The 22,701-nt window shown below is 40.1% G+C and overlaps 1 protein-coding gene across 6 annotated transcripts in view; it reads right to left on the bottom strand.

Moving 5' to 3' along the window:
- CHD1L (chromodomain helicase DNA binding protein 1 like) overlaps nucleotides 1-22,701 on the bottom strand; it is a 58,036-nt gene that overhangs the window by 16,471 nt on the left and 18,864 nt on the right. For 3 of the 6 annotated variants that reach the window (XM_032268878.1, XM_032268879.1, XM_032268882.1), the window contains 11 exons: nucleotides 22,130-22,292; nucleotides 20,755-20,910; nucleotides 19,316-19,408; nucleotides 17,929-18,025; nucleotides 16,259-16,332; nucleotides 15,005-15,115; nucleotides 11,536-11,650; nucleotides 10,794-10,947; nucleotides 6,224-6,389; nucleotides 1,824-1,972; nucleotides 834-997 (listed from right to left, as the gene is read on the bottom strand). In XM_032268878.1, coding sequence (XP_032124769.1) covers nucleotides 834-997; nucleotides 1,824-1,972; nucleotides 6,224-6,389; nucleotides 10,794-10,947; nucleotides 11,536-11,650; nucleotides 15,005-15,115; nucleotides 16,259-16,332; nucleotides 17,929-18,025; nucleotides 19,316-19,408; nucleotides 20,755-20,910; nucleotides 22,130-22,292 — 1,442 coding nt within the window. The remainder of the gene's footprint in view (nucleotides 1-833; nucleotides 998-1,823; nucleotides 1,973-6,223; nucleotides 6,390-10,793; nucleotides 10,948-11,535; nucleotides 11,651-15,004; nucleotides 15,116-16,258; nucleotides 16,333-17,928; nucleotides 18,026-19,315; nucleotides 19,409-20,754; nucleotides 20,911-22,129; nucleotides 22,293-22,701) is intronic. The other 3 variants (XM_032268881.1, XM_032268883.1, XM_032268880.1) reach the window with 2 other exon arrangements.

The following is a 22,701-nucleotide window of genomic DNA, read 5'->3' as shown; positions in this document are numbered from 1 at the left end:
TGGTTTCGGCCAGGCATGGTAGGTAGCTCATGCCTGTAATCCCAGCACTTTGGACGTCAAGGCAGAAAGACAGCTTGGGTTCAGGAGCTTGAGGCAAGCCTGGGCAACACAATGAGACTGTCTCTATAAATAATAAAAAAATTGGCCGGGCGCGGTGGCTCAAGCCTGTAATCCCAGCACTTTGGGAGGCCGAGGCAGGTGGATCACGAGGTCAAGAGATCGAGACCATCCTGGTCAACACGGTGAAACCCCGTTTCTACTAAAAATACAAAACATTAGCTGGGCATGGTGGCGCATGCCTGTAATTCCAGCTACTCAGGAAGCTGAGGCAGGAGAATTGCCTGAACCCAGGAGGTGGAGGTTGCGGTGAGCCGAGATCGCGCCATTGCACTCCAGCCTGGGTAACGAGAGCGAAACTCCGTCCCAAAAAATTAAATAAATAAATAAATAAATAAATTAGGCACCCATGATGGCACACACCTGTGGTCCCAGCTACTAGGGAGGTTATGGTGGGTAGATCACTGGAGCATGGGAGGTTGAGGCTGTAGTGAGCAGTGACCGTACCCACTGTACTCCAGCCTGGATGACAGAGCAAGAATCCATTTCAAAAAAATTTTTAAAATTCTGGTTTCAGTGGAATCCATCTTCCCTGCCTTAGGCACTTGGGACTTTTCACTTACATACAGTAAGCATTAAAAAAAGTATTCTGTTATCAATAGGAACAAGCTTAAAAGAAATCTTCTGTATTTTTAAAGTGATGTTCAACTGTGGTCTCACTACATTAGGGACTCCTTTACCAACTGTGGTCCCCAGCTTGGTTAACGCACACATACTTTTTCTTATGTTGAGCATCTTCCTTTTGCCTCTTCTTCTCCTCTACGAGTCTCCTTCTCTTGGCAGCTGCTTCTTGTCTTTTCTTCTGTCTGTCCTCCAGCTCTTCTGGGCTCAGAACCCGCTTCCTTTTGGTAGATCCCTCCACAAGGCCTGGGATGAGAACCTAGGGGAGGAACAAGATCCATCACCAGGGTCAAGAATGTTCCTCCCTAAGTTTCCTTATCCCTACAGCACACTGTACAGAAGCAACATGTTTAATATTTCACAGAACACTGCACCTCCACTCGCCCTGCATGGTGGGAACTGAAGGCAAAGCACTTGAAGGCACAGTTCATATCACACACTTCACAGGCACAGTGACCAGGATACCCTGCTCTTAGCCACAGCACTGACATAGTGGAAACAGTCATTTTGATTATTTTATTAGGAATAAGGTACTTCAGAAAAGGAACTTTTTTCCTTGACTGAAAGCATACCCTGAAGGATGCCACTTTAGCCATTTTTAATGGAACTCTTTCTGCAATGTATTATATAGTTTTGTTAAGACTATATTACAATATCAGGATTATCTTAGTAATAGCTGGCATTTAATGAGCACTTATTAACTGCCAAACACTGTGAACATTACATGTATCATTTTTGATTGATATCCTCTCTTAGTGCCATAGGGTCATAATTACCAACAGCATGAGATGGTATTTTGGTATAATATAGGGATGCTTTTAGCAGTGATTTGGATGGACAAGGCTGCTTTCACCTGCACTAAATCGTATAATATATTCTCTCCTTAATGTTTTTCTATGCTGACTTTACCATAGTTTTTATACTAGGATATGGTTAATTATATCAACATTTCAACAAACACATACTTATTTCTTGACAAGTTATCCTACGAGAACAAAATGATGCCAGCATCATTTTTGTTTTGTTTTGTTTTCTTAGAACGAGAGTTTGGAAGAATATCTTTGAAATAAATTAACAGTTCTTACATTGCCTTTATTTCGGAGTGATCGGCCCTCTTGAGTAGTTTTCTCCAAAAGGGTTTTCTGAAGGTTTACCAGTTGTTCAAATGATTTTCTGTCTTCCTTGCTGGGCTCTTTAGAATAATCTTTCCCTTCAAATAAGTACATATGATTTTCTAACAACATAAAACACAAAGAGAGAAATGTTAGATACCAAGGAAAAACAGATTAATGCTATTCAAAGCAATAACTAGAGTGGATAAGAAAACAGCCTATGTTCTAAATGAGCTAAGACTGGATAAAGGTATTTTGTTTCTCATCCCACTGACGCTGAAGTAAGTGGGTTCTACATAAGGATCCCATGTGTTTACTTTTCCAAGGGGACAGCATGGCTTAAATCCTTTCGGTTCATCTCTAGATGGTTTGTCAATCTCTGATGGGTTCCTCCATTTATTCCTCATTCATTCATTTGTTCATTCCGAAGTATTCCTCAGCACAAATCTCGGTGACATTAAGATCATCTAATAAAATCTATACATTTTATTCCAAATACACTTTTAGTATTCAACTTGGCAAATCTAAGAATCATAAAAATAATCCCTTGGATTTACAATATTCCTTACAGATCTCATCAAACATCTTCATGATCCTCACCACAACCCTGGTATATAACTAATCCTACTTTTGAAAGGGGAAACTGAGGCTTGGGCAGAAATTAAGGGACTCTAAAATTCTCACTGGTAATAAATAAAGAGGCAGGATTTTCTGATTCTAAGTGTGCTCTTTTCGGTATGTGACTGTGTCTCTAGAAGGGTGGAAAGAGAACATGCTAGCAAATAATAATTATTGTAATAACAATAGCAATGAAGATAATAGTGTAATTTTGAATAGCACTGCATGCTATCAGATCAATTCCACAACTATTATCGCGTCTGATCTTTCCAACCGTGTAAAAGAGTAAAGCAGACATTAATAGGACCATTCTACAGATGAGAACATAAAAGCTCAAAGAGGCTGAGTGATCTGCCAAGATCATGAATAAAGTGATTAAGAAGAGTCAGGACCAGTCCAGACTAGCAACCACAGATAGTTAAGATAATGATTCAACAGGGAAGCATATTTAGTAGCACATGTTACCAAATAATGTATTTTCACAACATTTGTGAAATCTGCTAAGTATGTTTTCCCTAGAGAGTATGAAAGCAAAACATTTTCATTCTCAAGAGATCAATTGCTTCACACTTGTACCCAAATCTAACCAGCTGTAGTTCTAATTGGCATTGCTAATTAAATCAGCAGGGGGCTTTCAATGAAGTACTCTATCAACAAGTAGAAGAAAAACAGAGCTGAGAAGTGTCAAATATGATCAGCATATGTAGCTTCACACTGCACGTGATTCTCAACTTCCAAACATGCTTTTTTAAAAAACCCTGGCATTCAAGATAAAGCAACCCTGTTTTTTATCTAATTCTGATGGGGGCCGTGTGAATTACCAATCTTTCCTATCCATTTATATTCTTTGTAATCATGCTCCCTATCTTCACTCTGCCACCACAACAGGCCTGGACCTGTGTCTCTATCCCACCAGGATAATCATTTACCATAGAGCAAACCTATACCCATTCATCAAACAGAAAATCCCCAAGTTTAATACAACTGGGGAATTTTTCTGGCAGTTGGACTGTCTAAAAAAGTAAAATTATTTTAGGCAGTTGGATTGACTGAGAAATATAATTATCTTTCTGGAAAAGAGTGCAACTTTATTTTGTTCTAGTAAACGTTAGCAAAATAGGCTGAAATTATCTAGATAAGTACAGAAACGGGTGTAAGTGTTGCGATTTAATATAATCAGTTATAACTTAAAAATATGATTACATGCATCTATTTCTTCTCTCACCTGAAACCACCAAGTGACAGTTAAAGGGATTTTAAAAAAGATATACGAGGCAATGGTGGACGAAAAAGTTCAATAACCTTTTGGAAAATGAAAAGTGGCTTGAGGGATAATAACAGATTAAGAAGAACCATGGAAACAAACATAGGTGCCTAGCCAAGGGCTCATTATGAGTCTAGAGACCCTCTCAATCCCCCAAGAGCTTAGGACTTACAAGTGCAGCATACTGCAAGGGGCAGAACTGAGAGAAGATCTGCACCCCATAAAGCAGCAGTGCTGTGAGCCCTTGACCCACCCTGCCTTTTCAGTCTGAGCAACCAGGTGAACTCCATCCTCTCTGTCCCAGGGAAAATACTAGAGGATTGTTCTTTGGAGAAAATGGGTTGCCCAGTGAAGACTTCAAACACGGATATTAGGGAAGGTGCCCTCCATGTAAAAGCTGACTCATCAATCAGGAATAAGGCCCCAGGGCCCATGGACCTGCTCATGCTGGAGCTGCCATCAGCTTTGTGGCACTTCATCAGCGCAAGTGATCAGATAGCCAGGGGATACCAGATGGTCAGGGAAACTATCGATGAGAATAAGAGATCCCCAAACAATGTTGTTTTTTTTTTTTTTTAGACAAAGAGGTACCATAGTGACTATAGCTAACGATGATATATTGTATTCCTTAGAGATACTAAGAGGGTGGATGTTAAGTGTTCTCACCACAAATATAACCATATGAAGTGATGTTCATAACCACCACAAATATGATAACCATATGAAGTGATAACCATATGAAGTATGTTCATTAGCTAGATTTAACGATTCCACAATGTATATGGGCTTTAAGGAATCATGTTGTACATGATAAATACAATTTTATCTGCCAATTGCTATAAATAAATAAATATAGTTTGGGTTTTTTTTAAAAGAGGAAGAAAGATAAGTAAAAGTCAATGCAGTGGGAAGAGAAATACTTTTTAAAAAGATAATATCCTCCCTAAAATACATATGAAAAAGCTATAATGTCCCCAGAGAAGACAGTATGTCCTTGAAATGAGAACAGGGTACAATGAACACAATAAGCAGAGAACAAGAAAGAGTTCTTGAAGAATATAAACAGGATATTTTCATAAAGAATTTTAAAGACAAAATATCAGAAAAGTCAAAGAGCAGTTTCCTGTAAAACAATGCCAGCTGCCCAAATTGCAGCTTTTCCACCTATTCCACAAAAACTACACAGACCAACAAGGACCACCCCAATCCATGCCTACTACAACGTTAGAAGTCAGAAAATACTACACACTTCAACTTATGGCTGGTAACTAGAGAAATAAACCTCCAACACCAGCCGAGCCAGCTCCAACGCCTACACTAGAGTAGACAGGCAGGCAGAGACTATGCAGAGGAGAGGCAGGGCAGGGAGGGGCGTCCAGCAAGGTCAGACAGATAAAATTTACCCCCCAAAGAGGGTCACATTCCAAGTGGGAAGATAAGGAGGACAGGTCTGAGACCTGGTGGATCAGAGCAGTGGCTACTAAGGAGCTGAAACGAAGGGAAGGCATGAAAATACAGGCAGCCAGGAATTTGGAAAGGCACTGCTTCTGGCAGGAAGACAGAGACAACTCAGAAGCGGGGAGACATCCTTTGACAAGTTTGTGGCAAAGAGAAAGAGAAAGCAAGTGATGGAAATTCACAGTCCTAGAGAAACAAAAGAGAACTGCAAAACCAGAAATCATGCCACTGCTACTCAACATAAAAAGGGGCTACCCATCTAGTAAAGAAACAGCACTGTTCTCTATTACTGAAAGAATGTACTGGTGAATTAAGCCTAAGATTCCCAAACCTCTCACCCCAGTCCATACTGAATCTCTGCTGCAGCTGGTACAGAAAAATAAGTCATTTCAAAATAACTTTGAGATGCCAGGGAATACCTTTACAAAGCTATTATGTGAAAAATTACTTCAAATCAGAAATTAAAATACTCAGAAAAGAACAAAATGGCAAATGTTGACCAAATTCAGAAAAGAAAATTAAGAGAAAGACAAAATCATCTCCTACAGCTCATGGTGTATTATGAAAGTTAAATGGAAAAAAGCACATGGCAAAGTCTGCTCTGTTGATGAACACAAAGTACGTGATCAATGTTAGCTGCAATTTAAAACACAAATAATTCTACCATTTAGAAGAGGAATCACTATGTGTAAAGCAACATACCAAGGACAATAGGCTTTACTAATAAACAAAGGAGATGCTTGCAACCAAGGGAGAAAAGGTACAAATGCAAAGCCTCAAGAGTGACAGTATCATAAACATTAATACTATGATTTTGGTTCACAGTTCAGCTACCAGGGAAGAGCCACACAAAACTGCAGTTAGTCTGGGAAAAGTTCTTGTACAAGCAAGTCTTAAATAGTGTGTCCAAGAAGACAGTAAGGTTGGGTAGAAAAAAGATGTCCCAGAGAGCAGCATCCAAAGCTTTCCATGGGGACGGGAGCTCTAGCTTGGGGTGCTTGTGCCATTTGCTCTGCTCTAGCCTCCAACTTACTTCCTTCCTCTTGCTCTCTGCTCCCTCCTTCGGCTGCAGGCAAGGCATCAGAAGTCCACTGGCCATCTTTTGTTTCTCCCAGGATGGACTCCAGGTCTATTTCATCCACGGTGCTCCCATCAGAGGCCAGCAGTTTATCCAAACCGAATTTGAGTATCTCACTCAACTTGGGTAGAGAAAACAAAAAAGTCTAGTAAGTTCTCATGAAAACAAACATTAGGATATCAATGATTGGCTAGGTGGATAACAATGCCAAGGACAGTCCTACTCTGATGAATAGGCAGTCTCTCTGCTCTCCCCATCATAAATGGTAATAGCCATGGCCATTTAACAGTTGGATGATGGGTAAGCAGAGAGGGGATAAATGATTACTAGAGGTACTGACTTTGACAATTCTCCCTAAAAACAAAATAATGTAAAAGCCTCCAATTTTTTTTGAAGAAAAACAGTAATTTCCTGCATTTCCTATAGCACCTCTCACTGACTTTTTTTTTTTTTTTTGAGACGGAGTCTCGCTCTGTCACCCAGGCTGCAGTGCAGTGGCATGATCTTGGCTCACTGCAACCTCTGCCTCCTGGGTTCAAGTGATTCTCCTGCCTCAGCCTCTCGAGTAGCTGGGATTACAGGTGCGCTCCACCACACCCAGCTAATATTTTAATATGTTTAGTAGAGAAGGGGCTTCACCATGTTAGTTAGGCTGGTCTCAAACTCCTGACCTAATGATCTGCCCGCCTTAGCCTCCCAAAGTTCTGGGATTACAGACATGAGCCACTGCACCCGGCTGACTCATTTTCATAAGCATTCCCAGCAGTCACATGAGAAGTCAGAGACCCTGTCAGCTACTTTCTGACCTCCCCACTGACAGACTCCTTAGAAAGAGAAGGCTACACTGGGTACTTTACCTCTACTATAAATTGACTCCTTTTCTTTGGCAATTTGTTCTCCTAACAATTTCCATAGAAATTTGGTTTCTATAGAAACCACCTTGGCAAAGACCAGTAACAACTTCTGACCACCAGACCCGAAGGCCTTTTCTCCGTCTGAACTTTCCTGGATGTTCCTCTGGCACTGCACTATCCTGCTTCTCTTCTCTCATCCCCCTCTGGAGTACTGTCAGCCTGTTCCCTGTGGCCACAGGAACCACACAGAAAGCAGAGAGAATTTTTCCTGGCTTTCACTTGCTACTTCCAACTTTGCACCTCCTAAGTACTAACTCTGAGATCCTGACCCAAGGTGGATTCAAACCTGCCCTTTTAGACTGGGTTAATTATCTCTAGATCATCTATTTTGTGAGTAACTTGGAAATCTTAAGGTATTCCGTAATAGCTTGAAAAAAAAAGAGCTCACTTAAGCATGAATGCACCTGGACATATTCATATTTAATTTACTCTCCTTTTACATAACCAGGATGACTGGCTTGGGCAGCTGGTACTACAAATAGTAGAAAACAAAGTATTTATGATAAGAATTTGTCTATACTGGAACCCTCCCTCCAACCCCCTTGTACTTAAGCTTGCCTCCTCGCTCTCCCTTGTTATTGCTCACTTGTAGTGTGTCCTAGTCATTAAGGAAATTATATGTGTTTTTATGAGAAGCTGTATATTACAGTAATTAAGGGCATGTGCTCGGAAGTTAGAGAGTGCTTGGTTTGGAATCCGAAATCTGAATAACCTTGGGCCAATTACTTAAGATGGGGATAAAGACAGTGTTTATCTCATCCTGCTGTTATTCTTATTTACGGAAAGAACTGGAAAAGAGCACCTCAGACAACACTCAGCATAGAGCATTTAATAAGTGTTCGCTATGCCTGCATCTCCCTGCCTCTCTACTATGTCTTCCCTGCACGATAATAAACATGCTTCCTTCTTTCAGGACTTCAGAACTCCATACCTACCGCTTAGATTTACCAAATCAGAACCACATCTTTTACTTCTGGTTTTTTGGTATTAAAAAGAAATCCCCTGCTTTCTTTTGAGACAAGGGCATTGGGTTATCACCTTTGTTTCTGGCAATGACAAATGACTCATAGCGTCTGGATGGGGAAGAGATGAATGAGACATTTGAGTCAGAAAGTAACTTTCTGATAACCATGAGCTGCACAAGAAGCCCAACAGAGTTGCTCTCAGCCAGCAGTCTGTGTCCCCACTAGTAGGTGGTCCCATGGGGTGGAGGTGTGTCTACACCTTTCCCAATGATGTGTCCAGCAGCCCACATCACAACATACCTCTCACTGGAACCCTGGAGCTCCCTTCACTGGGAGAGTGCAAACAACTTACGACATCCTTCTTCCTCTAAAGAGAATGCAAGCCTTCTGAGGCTCTGTCATTTACCCCTTCGCCATGCCCAGCAGTGACCTTCTCTCAAGGTTCTATGGAGAACTGTTCTGTGGAAAACTGCATTTAAGAGTATCTACAGTGTACCGGAAGACAGTGTGACAATTCCTCAATCTAAAACCAGAAATACCATTTGACCCCGCATTCCCATTACTGGGTATATACCCAAAGGATTACAAATCATTCTACCATAAAGACATTCTACTATAAAGACACAGGCAATAAACACATGCATACATATGTTTATCGTGGCACTGTTCACAATAGCAAAGATTTGGAACCAACCCAAATGCCCATCAATGATAGACTGGATAAAGAAAATGCGACACATATACACCATGGAATACCATGCAGCCATAAAAAAGAATGAGTTCATATCCTTTGCAGGGACATGGATGAAGCTGGAAACCATCATTCTCAGCAAACTAACACAAAAACAGAAAACCAAACATCGCGTTCTTACTCATAAGTGGGAGCTGAACGATGAGAGCACATGGACACAGGGAGGGGAACATCACACACAGGGGCCTGTCGTGGGGTGGGGGGCTAGGGGAGGGACAGCATTAAGAGAAATACCTAATGTAGATGATGGGGTATCAGATGCATCAAATCACCATGGCACATGCATACTTATGTAACAATCCTGCACGTTCTGCACATGTACCCCAGAACTTAAAGTATACTAAAAAATAAAATGAAATAAAAATTAAACAAATAAAATTATCTACCGTGTATTTCTACCTCTCTCTCAAGCTTTCTTCTCACGTTTGTAATTGTCTCTTAGACAGTGTGAAATCAAAATGTACAGCCTGCCCTACCACCATTATGGTTAATTAAGCATGCGTGTAACGTAGAAGCAGCAACAAAAGGAAAGACAGAAAAAAAAGAAGCCACACTTACCCCCTAAGATAAACAAAGAACAAATAAATAACACCCAGGGTTACTCTTTCTAGTTCTAGTCCCCAGATTAATGAATCCTTGAACCTTTCCTGTAATTACTGACTCCCCAGCAAAAACACTGATCCCTGCTTTTGCAATGCTCATAGGTAAAGGTACGCACTGGCCTTTGCACATATGGTAACCATGTGAAAAAAGTGCTGCTTTCTAACCATGGTCAGACTAATTACAAACCTGGTAACTCTGCTTGTATTATTGTGTAATTTTTTTCCCTCTTAAACACTTGTATTTTTTGATAGACCAGTCCTTTCAAAGCCTAGTCCTTCTTGCAAACTTTTGCAAATAAAATTCTTTCCTTTTGTCTCTCAGTCTGTCTCTAATAATAGTTTATGTTTATATTGTATTTTTACTGCTTACTCTGACTAAAGCCTAAATTATCTTTATCTTCCTAAAATTCTGACCTACCTATTTTCCTTTCTACTGTCCTCATCATACGGGCTTCAAACCTCACAGCCGTCTTTGAATTTTCTATCTCCCTACTGCTGAGACCCACCTCTAAACAGTAGCCAGCTCCCATCCTTCCTTCTTTTGCAATGCTTCTCACACCAGACCCTCCCACTGATACTGCCCTTGACAGACACTGATTACTCCCTTCATATCTGCATCTTTCTGGTATCCTAGGAGCTGGTCTCTTTGCATCCAGCCCCTCATCCTTAGGGCAAAAACAATGGATCCAGGAAATATTATGAGTTCTAATTTTAACCCAAGGGCTGCCACAGACTAACTCTAAGTCCTCTTCCGAAAGAGAGCTCTAAAATCTTCCAATCCAGCATCGGTTTGCCATCCAGTATTCCCTTCTTCAAGCAAATTACCTCTAGTTTTTCACCCATTTTTCCTATGGCACAATTTTGAATTCCTGATCTCATTCGCCCTCTTCTGAGTACGAAGTAATGTAAATCACTGATCAAAGAGTCTGGGATTAAGGAGGAAGTACAGAATTAATTGTTATTGACTAAGCTGAGTTCTTTATTTTAAATAATTCTCTTAACAGCCCTCTGAGGTAACCAGTGGTATCTTTACTTTTAGAAATACAAAAAGAGTAGATCTAAGAGGTTAAAAAAGCTGCTCAAACCCAAAGAGCCAAGAAGTGATGAGGCCTGGATCTGAATCCTTAGTTTCTACAGACCCTGCACACAGCCAGCACGGTGGCAGGTATGAGGGAGGCCACGGAACAAATGTGTAGCTGGGGAGAGTGGCTGATGAGTGCTGGTTCTTTTCATTTACACTGTCCTCCACAAAGGGTGCTGGCATATTCCGAAGTGAAGAACAATATATCATACCTGGAGGTCAGCACCAGCTGAGGGTTTCTGGGCTCCCAGAGTAAAATGGCCTCCTTCTATGATCATGTTGGTGAGCTGCAGTTTGGAGGCTGCTTTCCTATAGACGATTTCTTCCACAGTGTCTCGGCCAATCAGCCGAATAACTTTAACAGACCTGGACATAAGTCAAACAAGAGTAGTGTGCTACAAGGGTCTGCAAAGCTGTGTAAAAGTATGCAAGGCAAATACATCTAAAAGCAAACAACGAAAGGGAGACTGTTTCATTTGGACCTGAGTCCTTGTCAGAGAGAACTCGCCTCAAATTCTCTCTGAACCATTCCAAGGGAGTCAAGGAAAGAATATTGGGGTAACCATGACTGGAATTCCTTATCTGTGGCCAAGGAAAACTTCTGGAAGATCAAATTATCCTCAGATCAAACGGTAACAGCTATTTTTTTTTAAGCTTAGCTCCATAACCCCATTTTTTAACTGAGTTACAGCCTAACTCAAGAAGGATGAGTTAAATAACTTCTAAAGTTTCTTTCTAATCCTTTCACAATTTGATTTTACTCTAATAAAGTCAGTCTGGACTGATGTGACCCCCCTCCAATACTAACCTAGGAGCCAATAGTACAGATGGGCTAAGATCTGGTGGTCCCTCAGCTCCCAGTGTGGGACTGCTGCCAGGACTATATTCTTTACCTTCCTCACAACCTGGAACTGCTGCTGGGCAAGCCAAGGAAGCAGAAAAAAAATCACTCACTTGTTTTGGCCAATTCGATGAGCCCTGGCAGCTGCTTGCAAGTCATTCTGAGGATTGAAGTCACTGTCAACAAAAATCACAGTATCTGCTGCCGTTAAGTTCATGCCAACTCCACCTGAAAACAATGCAAAAAGGAACGGAATCAGCAGCACACAGACAAGGAGCTAGAAAATAAACACAAGGCTAGCGTGGGTTAGACCGACAAACGGAAATCAACCAAATAAACTGGCTTCATCTTTCAAATGAACCTGCACCCCCAACTCCACAGCCTTGTTCTAGCAGTGAGAGGTGCTACCTGACCTCCTACTGCCTGATGGGAAAATTTTTATTACTGAATGGAACAGAATGAGTGGAGCAGGGGCAAGTGGCAAAAGTGGATACTTAAGTTAGTGCCATGGAGCCACTTTATCTCTTCTGCTTAAACACCTTGATTAGATTTTGATTTGAGTAGTCTCAGGAAATGGACACATGCTCTTTCAGAAAGCAGACCTAGGCTGGGTGGCTCAAGCCTGTAATCCCAGCACTTTGGGAGGTTGAGGCGGGTGGATCACGAGGTCAAGAGATCGAGACTATCCTGGCCAACATGGTGAAACCCTATCTCTGCTAAAAATACAAAAATTAGCTGGGCGTCGTGGCATGCACCTATAGTCCCAGATACTTGGGAGGCCAAGGCAGGAGAATCACTTGAACTGAGGAGGCGGAGGTTGCAGTGAGTCGAGATTGCACCACTGCACTCCCGACTGGGTGACAGAGCGAGAATGTCTCAAAAAAAAAAAAAAAAAAAAAAAAAGAAAGAAAGAAAGAAAAAAGAAAAACAGATCTAACTATGAGATCTGCTGTGGGCACTGTCAAGAGAAGAGCGCTGAATGTGGCTTGCAAGTTACAACCAGGTAGTAAGATCTCTGATAAAAAGTTAACAAGAAGAGCGGATGATACTATACTCCTGAGCAGAGTGGGAAACCATCTCCCTCTCATTACAGAAAACTCCAGTGTATATTTTTTGTACTTGTTTCCATATTAATCAAAGAGAAAGTAACAAAACCAAGAAAGAAAACTCCATGGAATAACTTTCTGGTCTTTCTTCAGTGCTGCAGGAAGAGAGCTGAGGAGGTGCCTTGGATTACAGGAATTAATTAAAAGAACCATGAAGGTAAATTGCAGCTTTCTCTGATTAATGTGACAACAAGTAAAAAGCCAACTCCCTCTTGCCAGGGTTGCTAGAGTTTGTTATTGAAACCAGCAAGCCTGGAAGGGCTTGTTCCATGAACCTGAATTAGGGACTAACTTTTGAGAATGACTACTTGCCATAAGCTGGATCTCCAGATAAGTCAGGCAGAAATATTCTAAAGTCTTCATACCAAGTTGAAGTTGGAACAAGGAGGTAATCATGAATGATTACTGAGTGATGCTAAATTATACCTAATACTAATGATAGTTACACTTACGCTGAGCTTATGACTTGCCAGGCATTATTCTGAGCACTCTCTATATATTAACTCCTTTAGCCCTCACAACAACTCTGTTGGGAAGATGAGTAACTGCTATGATTATCCCCACTTTATAGATATTGAAAGGGCAGGTAAGGAACTTCTCTGAAGTTGCAAGGCTAGAAGGTAGAAGAGCCAGGATTCATTCCTTTGCAGTTTGGGCCCAGAGCCCGGGATTTTATCCACTATACTGTAATACTGTTCAGGTACTTATTTCATTTCAAAATGTTTTTCATAAATTATCTTCTTGAATTCATGCTATGCTAAGTGCAGCTCTTCTTCACTGAGGGGTGAGATTTTTATAAATAAGCTACAGCCGTATTTGAAACATATTTATGAGCTATCACTGCCATCTGGTGGCAATATGACCCAATCACAGAAATATTTGAAAGTTGGAAGGATACCTGTGAAATAAATGAAAATCCTGTAAAACTACAGCAAACACAACAGTCTGTGTTTGGAAAAGGCTAATGGCTGGGACTGCTTCAGTTCCCAGAAGATCTACTCTGAGTCCTCCAAGGAGATGAACTGAAAAGCAGAGATCTCTTTTTTCTCAATTTCAGACATTTCCAACATAATGCTGCTCTCTGAATATGAAGATGATGAAATCATTAAAGCATAAATAAAATTGTCTCCCAATAGTGATGATGTACTACCTTATTCTTTCAGTTTCTCCTAACACTAACCCTAAGACAACTGATCACATGAGAAAATGGCTGAGATTCTGCATGCAGTCTATGACCTTGGAAGAGTAAGGTCATATGAATCTTGTGTTATTTTTATTAGGGAGATAAAACAAAGACAGGTGAAATAATCTCCTTATAGTCAAAGATTATATCTAACACTTCTTTCATATACCCTTATAGTACTAGGCATTTAAAACGGTTTCTACATAAGACTGAACTCTATTTTTTCAGAAAAATATCAATTTGTTTTTAATGGAGCACACATATCCCTTTCATGTTCCTGAATGTATTCCATCAAGATTTATGTCTATAAAAATAAGATAATGAAACTAGGATCCTATGAGTTCAAAACTAAGGTCAGCTTGCTCCAGGACATGAGAATAATTTATTTTATTTTTGAGACAAGAGTCTCACTCTGTCACCCAGGCTGGAGTGCAGTGGTGTAATCTCGGCTCACTGCAACTTCTGCCTCCTGGGTTCAAGCAATTCTCCTGTCTCAGCCTCCCTAGTAGTTGGAATTACAGGCATGCACCACCACACTCAGCTAGGTTTTATAGTTTTTTTAGTACAGATGGGGTTTCACCATGTTGGCCAGGCTGGTCTTGAACTCCCGACCTCCAGTGATCCACCCACCTTGGTCTCCTAAAGTCCTGGGATTACAGGCATAAGCCACTGCGCCAGCTTTTTTTTTTCTTTTTTCCAGACACCATAATGACTTAGAGAATCATTTCATCTCCAAGAGCTGATTTCAAATTATGTAAGAGTATATAAAAGCACTCAGTGACTGGTAAAGCATTACAAATGTCATAATATTTATAATTTACATGATATATGGACAATGTCATAAATAATTCTAAAAAGCTGGTAGTTTCAACACAGTAACACTTTTTAAACAACTAGATTTTTGCTAAGCTTTTCAACATTATTCCAGAAATACTTAAAAGGAAGGACAACTAACTGACAAACTGTTACCTTATTTCCCAAATTCATGGTTAGGAAGAAGAGCTGCCTCCACTGAATGTAAATGAAACATTCCACAAAATTATAGAAACCTTTCAGGACATTCCCAGGTCAATGGTCACAGCAGATTAGAATTACTTTCCAATAACCCCAGGTTTCAGCCTTACTTCTTTGATGAGATGACATCTTGGACAGGTTGGATAGAACAGAGCACCATGCTTGAAGCCCAGTACCTTGTTTTACATTCAATAATAACCTCACCTTTCAGAGAATTAAGGAAAAAAGTGTAGTAATAGTGGGATGTAATCTGTTTCCATTAATGCCTATGCAGCCTACCTGCCCTAGTACTCAGGAGAAAAACAAAAATGGGCTGCTGTCCAAAGCTCTTAATGGCCAAGTGTCTCTCTTCTCCTCTCACAGAACCATCCACACGCTCATAGCTGTAGCCTTTAGAGAGAGGAAGAAAAACAGAAATCGTTAACCTTTTCAAGTAGTCTTTCGGGAATAAAAAAATTAAGTTAGCCCAAAACCAAAGGCCAATTTTGTCCCTTTTCATATACAAGCATGGCCATACTCTAAGCAAATCCCACGGGAAAAATTTAAACAGGGACAATGATCATTTTACAAAAGAACTGACCATAACATACTCTGGATTTTTAAAATACATGAAACCTTGGCATTTACGAACTTAATACTCAGTTTTGACTATTTGTAAGCAACCCTGAACATCTAACCTGTGTGGTAGTTTCAATTTTGCTGACACATAATTCTTACTTATGTAAACAGAAGACAAGCACTTGGAAGCAGGTGAGTGAGCCCTTCTAATGGCCCAGCAATCTGCCTTTCATTGAGGCTTTAAGAGGTCACCACCTGTCTCCATGCATCCATGTAGGGAAGGGCGGCTACAAGCTCAGGCTGTGTTTGTGCATCTGGGGACCTCTCAGTGGCCAATGGCGTGTGCCAACAGCATTTCTGCAAGTGTCCACCGGAGCAGGTACACAGAGACCCAGTCTGGACTACTTTTTTAAATTGTAAGGTCTGGAGCTGATACTTCTTTACCACTGGACTCAAGATCAACTCATGTTAGAGCCTTTTCTCATCATTTCACATAAATTTTATCACATATTAAACAGACTTCCCAGGTAATAAACTACATTCTCTATCATCTATATAGAAAAAGTTGATCTTACTTTTCCCCTGCCTTATTTGGTATCTCTATAATGTCAATATTCACCTTTTTACTGATCCTGAGTAAGTGCTCAACTGTTGAGGTGAATGTTACAAGACACTAAAAGCTCTAGTCACCAAAACTTGGTTTATATATATTTTCTCCACAGCCCATCATTTTACATCACATAACTGATGAGAATGTAGGTGTTTATTTCTGCCCACGTGCCTCTTCTCTGCACTCCATCCTTGCCTTCACTCATCACTCTCCTCTCGCTTTACTTTTGATCTTTTGGTTCTGAATAATGTTCTCACCCTGCTTTCATTTGAAATATTCTCATATCCCATATTATTCTTCATGGACCTATCTGGACTATTAAGTCTAACAGAGCCTTAGGTAATGTAGTGGCCAAAAGGTGTCACCTCTGTAATCCATATAGTCTTGGAGAATATCCAACATCTGGGTCATCTGGGAGAAAAGTAAAACCCGATGGCCCCTGGCAAGAAACACAGAAATGGAAACACAGCAAGTCTAGTGATATTTAAGGTAAATTTCCCTCAGTCAAAATTTACCAAAGAATACAAGTTTATAAATACTGAAGTAGAAATATAAACGTCATATAATTTACAGACTGCCTTAGAAACTCCAAATGCTTTCTCTAAGAATATACCTCCACAGGTAGCTGCATCCCTCAGAACGGTCATCCTCAAACTAGAGTGGAGATTACTCCCAGGGGACATGCCAATGCAACAGAGGATATAAGCCCTAGAATAAACACGGTGCCTCTTTCTGGAATGTCAATTTGCTCAATGGAAAGAAATACAAACTTTCATTTTAGTAGCAAAATAAATACAGATATGTGAAGTGAATGCAAAATTCAAATGCACAAAAAACAAAAAAAAGATATACTGGAGACTCTGAAGAAAGCTTGTGTTTGGTCATCTACAGCTGTTCCCTGTTTGGGGGTATAGTCACTCTCCTCTCATTTACAGCTATATTGGTTGAAAAGCATGGGAGGCATTACTTTAGAGAAGCAAGGGGTAAGTGACTTCTCATCTTCCATGATACATGAGAAAATTTTTGTATACATGAGAGGAGAGTTGAAAGGAGGTGGCAAAATGATGGAGTAAGTCAAGAACAAAGCAAGCCTAGAGTCCCTTGTTACTAGCTATTATTCTAAATTTACATAAACAAAGAAGCACAGCACTGTCGAAACAATATTCTCATTATAAAAACTTATTTAATCTGAGCTTGCAACAAGTTTAAGAGGAGTAATTATGGGGAACTCTTTCAAGATTTAAGCCTCAAATGGTTAGAGAAAGCACTGAACCTGAAAACCTCAATCCTAATCTCATTTCTGCCATTTGCTGGCTGTGTGACCTTGGGCAAGTCACGTAACCTTTCTGGGTCTGTGAAATAAAAAACTGAGGAGAAGGTATTTATAGGTCCTTTTCCAACTCTAACATACTTATGGCAGCTATATGAGAACCAGTGAGATACAGTAAGACATGAAATTATTTCACTTGCACATTCCTAGACCCTGCTTGCTCTCTGGTGACTAGGAGGATTAGGTATAAGCTGAATACATGGCTGCTGAACACTAACTGAGTCTGGTCTTCTAACGTCCAAATCATGTCTCTGAGAAAGAGTCCTTCAAGTTCCCGGTGAGTTCAAATCAAACCCCACACGTTAACAAAAATGAATGTTTACTGAGCCTTCACTATGCATCAATTCAATGCAAGTTACTACAGGCAACTATAAAAGAAATGCTCAGTGTTATCTCTGTCCTCGTGGAGCCAAACAGCATAGTTGGAGTGATAGAGTTAACAAACACCAATTAACCAGACAGCCGATTAATGCAGCCCACTGCCAAGTGCTGGATTAAGATCCTAAGTGCTGTAGAAACTCAGGAAAGAAAAGAATAATTGTGGAAGGGATGGGGTGCGAGTGTAGTCACAGAGAAGGCAAAACCTGAAACAGCATTAAGAAAGAAAAGACAACTGGAATTGGCCTCAACAACTCAGTGAGTTCCTCAATAGCCAAGTCTTAACAGTCATTAGCTCAGAGCAGCAAATGTGAACCTACCACCTACCTGGAATACAGGAATGCCAGCAGCTTATCCAGCAGATGAAGTTTCCCACTAGCCTCAATCAGGTGGTCTCCAACTTCAAAAGGCTCTGGCTCTACACCTAGAAAAGAAAGAACCCACTTCCAGTCATGTGCCCTCAGTAAGGGCAGAAGCCAACAGTTAGGCTACATGAAGAGAAGCCAAGCTCCTCTTATAAGCAATTGTTTGCATGATGATCTCAGTTCTGCTTAAGACCAATTAGAGTCTGGCACATCCGACAAGCCTAATAAACATCTATCTAAGGAATAAAACCACTCTTCAGGAAACTGAGGCAGAAGAGGATGCTAAAGGTCAAGGAGACCCACAACTGAAATCTTGAGACTCACTCTACAAAATAAATCAAAATGGCAGTCAGAATAACCTGGAGGGCTTCTTTCAAAGCCTATGTGTTCCCAATGCCCCCTCCTCTTAAAAAAGTTCTCATATGTGCCTACTTAAGATTTTGTGCAATCTTTAAAGTTTGTAGCATTGCTTGGCAGAGATCCCCTTAAAGTAACTGCAACGAACCCTCTGTACTGATCATGTGTAGAGTATCCACAGCCACAGGAGTGCTTGCTCCAAGGGCTAACAATTGGGGAATCAAAAAAGCCCCAGTCTGAAGAAAAACAAAAACACTACACATCAAAATTCCTAGGATGCATCTAAAACAGTGCTCAGGGGAAATTTATAGAGGTCTGTATGATGAAGGGGAAGCAACAAAGGAGACTGAGAAGGAGCAGATGGAGAAGAGAAGTATATCCCAGAAGCCAAGGGAGGGAAGTGCTTCAAGAAAGAAGTGATCAACTGTGCTCAAGGCTTCTGAGAGGGTAACTGAAACATGAACTAACAAATAACCACCAGCTGGGCAACAGGGCGATCACTGGTAGAACTGGAATAGTGGTGACGAAAGGCTGACTGAGTGGGTTCAAGACAAAAGGAAATCGAATCACGAAGAAATGATCAAATCCATCCAGATTATCATGCATTCCATACAACTATCATTCTTGAATCTTCATGTCATGAAAGAAAAAAAAGGACCAAAAAAAAAAAAAAAAAAAAAAACACTCTGAAGAACGTTTCTAGGTTATAGGAAAATAAAAAGACATGACAGGTGCAATGCAGGGTCTGCAGGGTCTAGGACTGATCATGGATTTAACAAAAAAAGAAAAGAAAAACTTAGAAGAGATGGATATTAGACGGACAACTGAGGATATTTGAAAATGAACAATATATGAGTTAACACTAATACAGAAAACTGAGAATAAACAAAGTAGACACAGTAAGTAAATGCAATTATTTTGAAGAATTTTGGTATGATTCAGCCACAGAAATGTTAACAAAGAATAATGTGGGGGGAAGGGCACTGCCTCACCATCAAACAAGTATGGGTGATCCACACACTTTCGAAGCTGGGACAAGATGTTCTGAAGTTTAACTTTCTTTGCTGTCTCATTTTCAAATGCATCTGAAATTTAAAAAAAGGAAAAAAGGGAGAGAGAAAGAGAGAAATGGCCTACTGAACAAAACAAAAACCAAAACCCTGAGTTTCTCTAAATAACCTTAATCATTTCAATTATATCCTTCGAACCTATATTAACCTCCCAAATTTCACTGAATTGAATTAAGAATTAACATCCTGTTCATATAAAATTTTCCTAACCATTTTGTTTTAAGAAAGACCCCTCAACTATGAATTGAACTCAGGAGTACTCTGTTACTCTTCTGCAAATTCTAAATTGTCTTTAACTGTTGTTGTGGAGTCAAGGGGCAAATAAATGCAAACTGAGAAATTATTTCACTCCTATCTCCCTTGCCACTCCCAATTCCTCCCAGTGAATTTGATTCGACAAAAAAGTTTTTCATTCTCTTAAACACAGCAGTTCTCCCTTATCCATGGGGAATATGTTCTAAGACCCCCAGTGGATATTGGAAACCACAGATAATACCAAACCCTGTATGTATTCTGTGTTTTCTCCTATACATACACACCTATGATAAAGTTTAATTTGGCACAGTAAGATTAACAATGACTCATAATAAAAATACAACAATTTTAACAATATACTGTTCACAATGTCACAGACAGAAGATTTGTTGTTAGCAATCTCAGCATATAATTTTTTTTCATTTTTTTGAGAACTTAAACGTTTTTGCTTAAAAGAAGCATTTTATGGCTTCTTTGGCATAGCCAAAATGCAGGCATCACAACTCTTGTGCTTTGGGGCCATTTTTAGGTAAAATAAAGGTCACCTGAACAAAAGCCCTGCGATACCATGACTATTGGACTGATGATAGAGCAGCTAATGCTGACGGCGTGGATAGCAAAACAAAAGGAGAATTCATGTCCTGGGTGGAAAAGAGTAAGATTTCATCACGCTACTAACAACAGAGTTTAATTTAAAATTCACGAATTATTTTTGGAATCTTCCATTTAATATTTTCAGACTCTAGTTCAGTGCAGGTGACTGAAATCTTGGAAAGCAAAACTGTGGATGAGGGTGGGCTACCATATCTGACAGGGTGGGAGGATGAAAGGCATGACTAGGACACCTGGAAGTGTTTGCTTAATTACAGGCAGTAAGAAAAACTGAGTGAGGGGAGAAAAGGAAATTTCACAACTGCAACAATCAAGGCTGAGTTACATTTAAGAAGCTCTGCCACAGTTCCGTGGTAGCTGACCGGAATTATTCACAATACAAAATTCCACCGCATATTCTTGGGATCATACAAATAAGTGTGATCATAAAATATGTTACTACATGAAATCACATCCTCATTTAGTTTCTAAATGGACAAGTGCCCTCTGATTACCTAGGTCTTTCATCAAAATGGCCTTGTAGTATTTCTTCTGCAATGCTGACATGCCGTGGTATATCACTACTTCTGTCTTCTTGGGAAGCTCTGTAGCTACCTCACCTTTCACTCGCCTCAGCAGAAATGGCTGCAAGAGTTTGTGCAGTTCACTAGCTATATGACAAAAAAAAAAAAATACAAGAAGCATGGGACAAACGTAGAACCAAGGCAATGAACTACTAGAGAACTTAAAGGAGTTTATTTTTGTTTCTTATTTCACGCTTATTCTGCACTTGGCCAGATGGGCGTTTTTCATAATATTTCTTCCTTCACTAAGATCTTCTTCCCAATTATTTCTGGAATCATTACTGGTTCTTAACCCAAGAACTAGGAACACCCAAAGAACTTGATTGTTAATAATCTCATATGAACAAAGCTCTTATTTCCAGAGTATTTTTGCATTTAATCTTATTGATCAGCATAACAGCTTAGAAATTTCAGGTGAGAGAAATACTGTCTCCATTTTTATAGCTGAGTTAAATGAGGCTCAGAAATGAGGCAACTTATCTGAAGTCACACAGCTGGGATGTGAATGTGGCCAGCATTCAAATTTGGTTTATGACTTTAAATCCCTTATTCTTTCCCCAGATGTCTTGAATTTCAAAAATTATTCTAAATTAGAATTACACCACCCGTAGGATTCCCAGATATGCAAATATAGGTGCCCAGCTCAATGTGAATTTCAAATAAATAATGAACAACTTTTTAACACAAGTGTGTCCTATGTAATACAAGTATGTCATGCATTTGACTAGAAGTCTTGTATTTTATCAGGTAACCCAAAACATGGGAGTAATCAGAGCAAGTTCGCCAGGTAATCTTCAGTCTGCGGTCTGGGGATTTTTGCTGTGAGAAGTCCCTCAAACTCACACTTTCCAAGTACATACAAACTCAGTATTTGGCATACCTCCCATCTGTTTTGAAAAATCATCCCAGGAGAATATCACAAGGATAGACAGATAATCCTACAACACAGAGGGGCAAAGATACAAGAAGAGAAGACTACAACTCTCGGCTATATGAAAGAGGAAGGGTTCCCGTCATACAAGTTGGAAAAAAATAGTCTGCAAATCAGCAGGCACTTCCTATTTCCTCCAAAAATGAACTAGAGAAGCCCTACTATGGAATCACATGGTAAACAAGAGTCATGAATAGCAGACAACTGAGAACAACATGTGTGATCTAATATCTCCCAAATATCTGTGGCTCTCTGTCTCCCTGTAAGGTGTTCTCTGGTCATCAGTTCTCCTTCTTTTCTACCTATAACCATTATGCATGAGGATGGTTTCTGTGCCAAGATTTCTTGGGGATAATTAGTAGGAAAGGAACTTGCCTGACTCAGACTCTTTCTCAATATCCTGGTAGCGCTGAACAAAATCTCCCACCTCTTCCTTGGAAAAAAGATCAGGTTCCACAAAACTGAGGAGGGAGTACAGCTCCTGGAGGCTGTTCTGGATGGGAGTTCCAGTCAACAGGAGACTGAAGACTACTGAGAACTCAAATACAGAAATAAATAAAATAAAATTCCGTAACACTGGAAGGCAAGGCTGAGTTACCCAACACAATCTTTACCCGTACAGAGAAAGGCATGATTTAATGGAATGACCAACGGGACATCAAATCAGATGGCTCAGGTTCAAGCCACATACTAGCTGTTTGATGCAGGAAATAATACCTCTTCAGTTTCAACCATAAGAAGGGGATAATAATCCTGTGAAGAAAATACTGTTATAAGGATATAACAACACGTGTGAACTCTGAAGTACTGCATGAGTATTTAATATGGCTATTATTCAATTTATGTGGGGATTCAAACTATGTGTTACTGCCTGTGTAGGGGAGTCTACTGAGGTATCCGAGACACAATGCACACGCTCATGCAGTTTGAGAACCCAACGCTATAGC

The sequence above is a fragment of the Sapajus apella genome, unplaced genomic scaffold (assembly GCF_009761245.1).
Source record: "Sapajus apella isolate SASKATOON/1434 unplaced genomic scaffold, GSC_monkey_1.0 scaffold187, whole genome shotgun sequence".
Taxonomy (NCBI): domain Eukaryota; kingdom Metazoa; phylum Chordata; class Mammalia; order Primates; family Cebidae; genus Sapajus; species Sapajus apella.
This window is presented reverse-complemented; position numbering and strand designations above follow the sequence as displayed.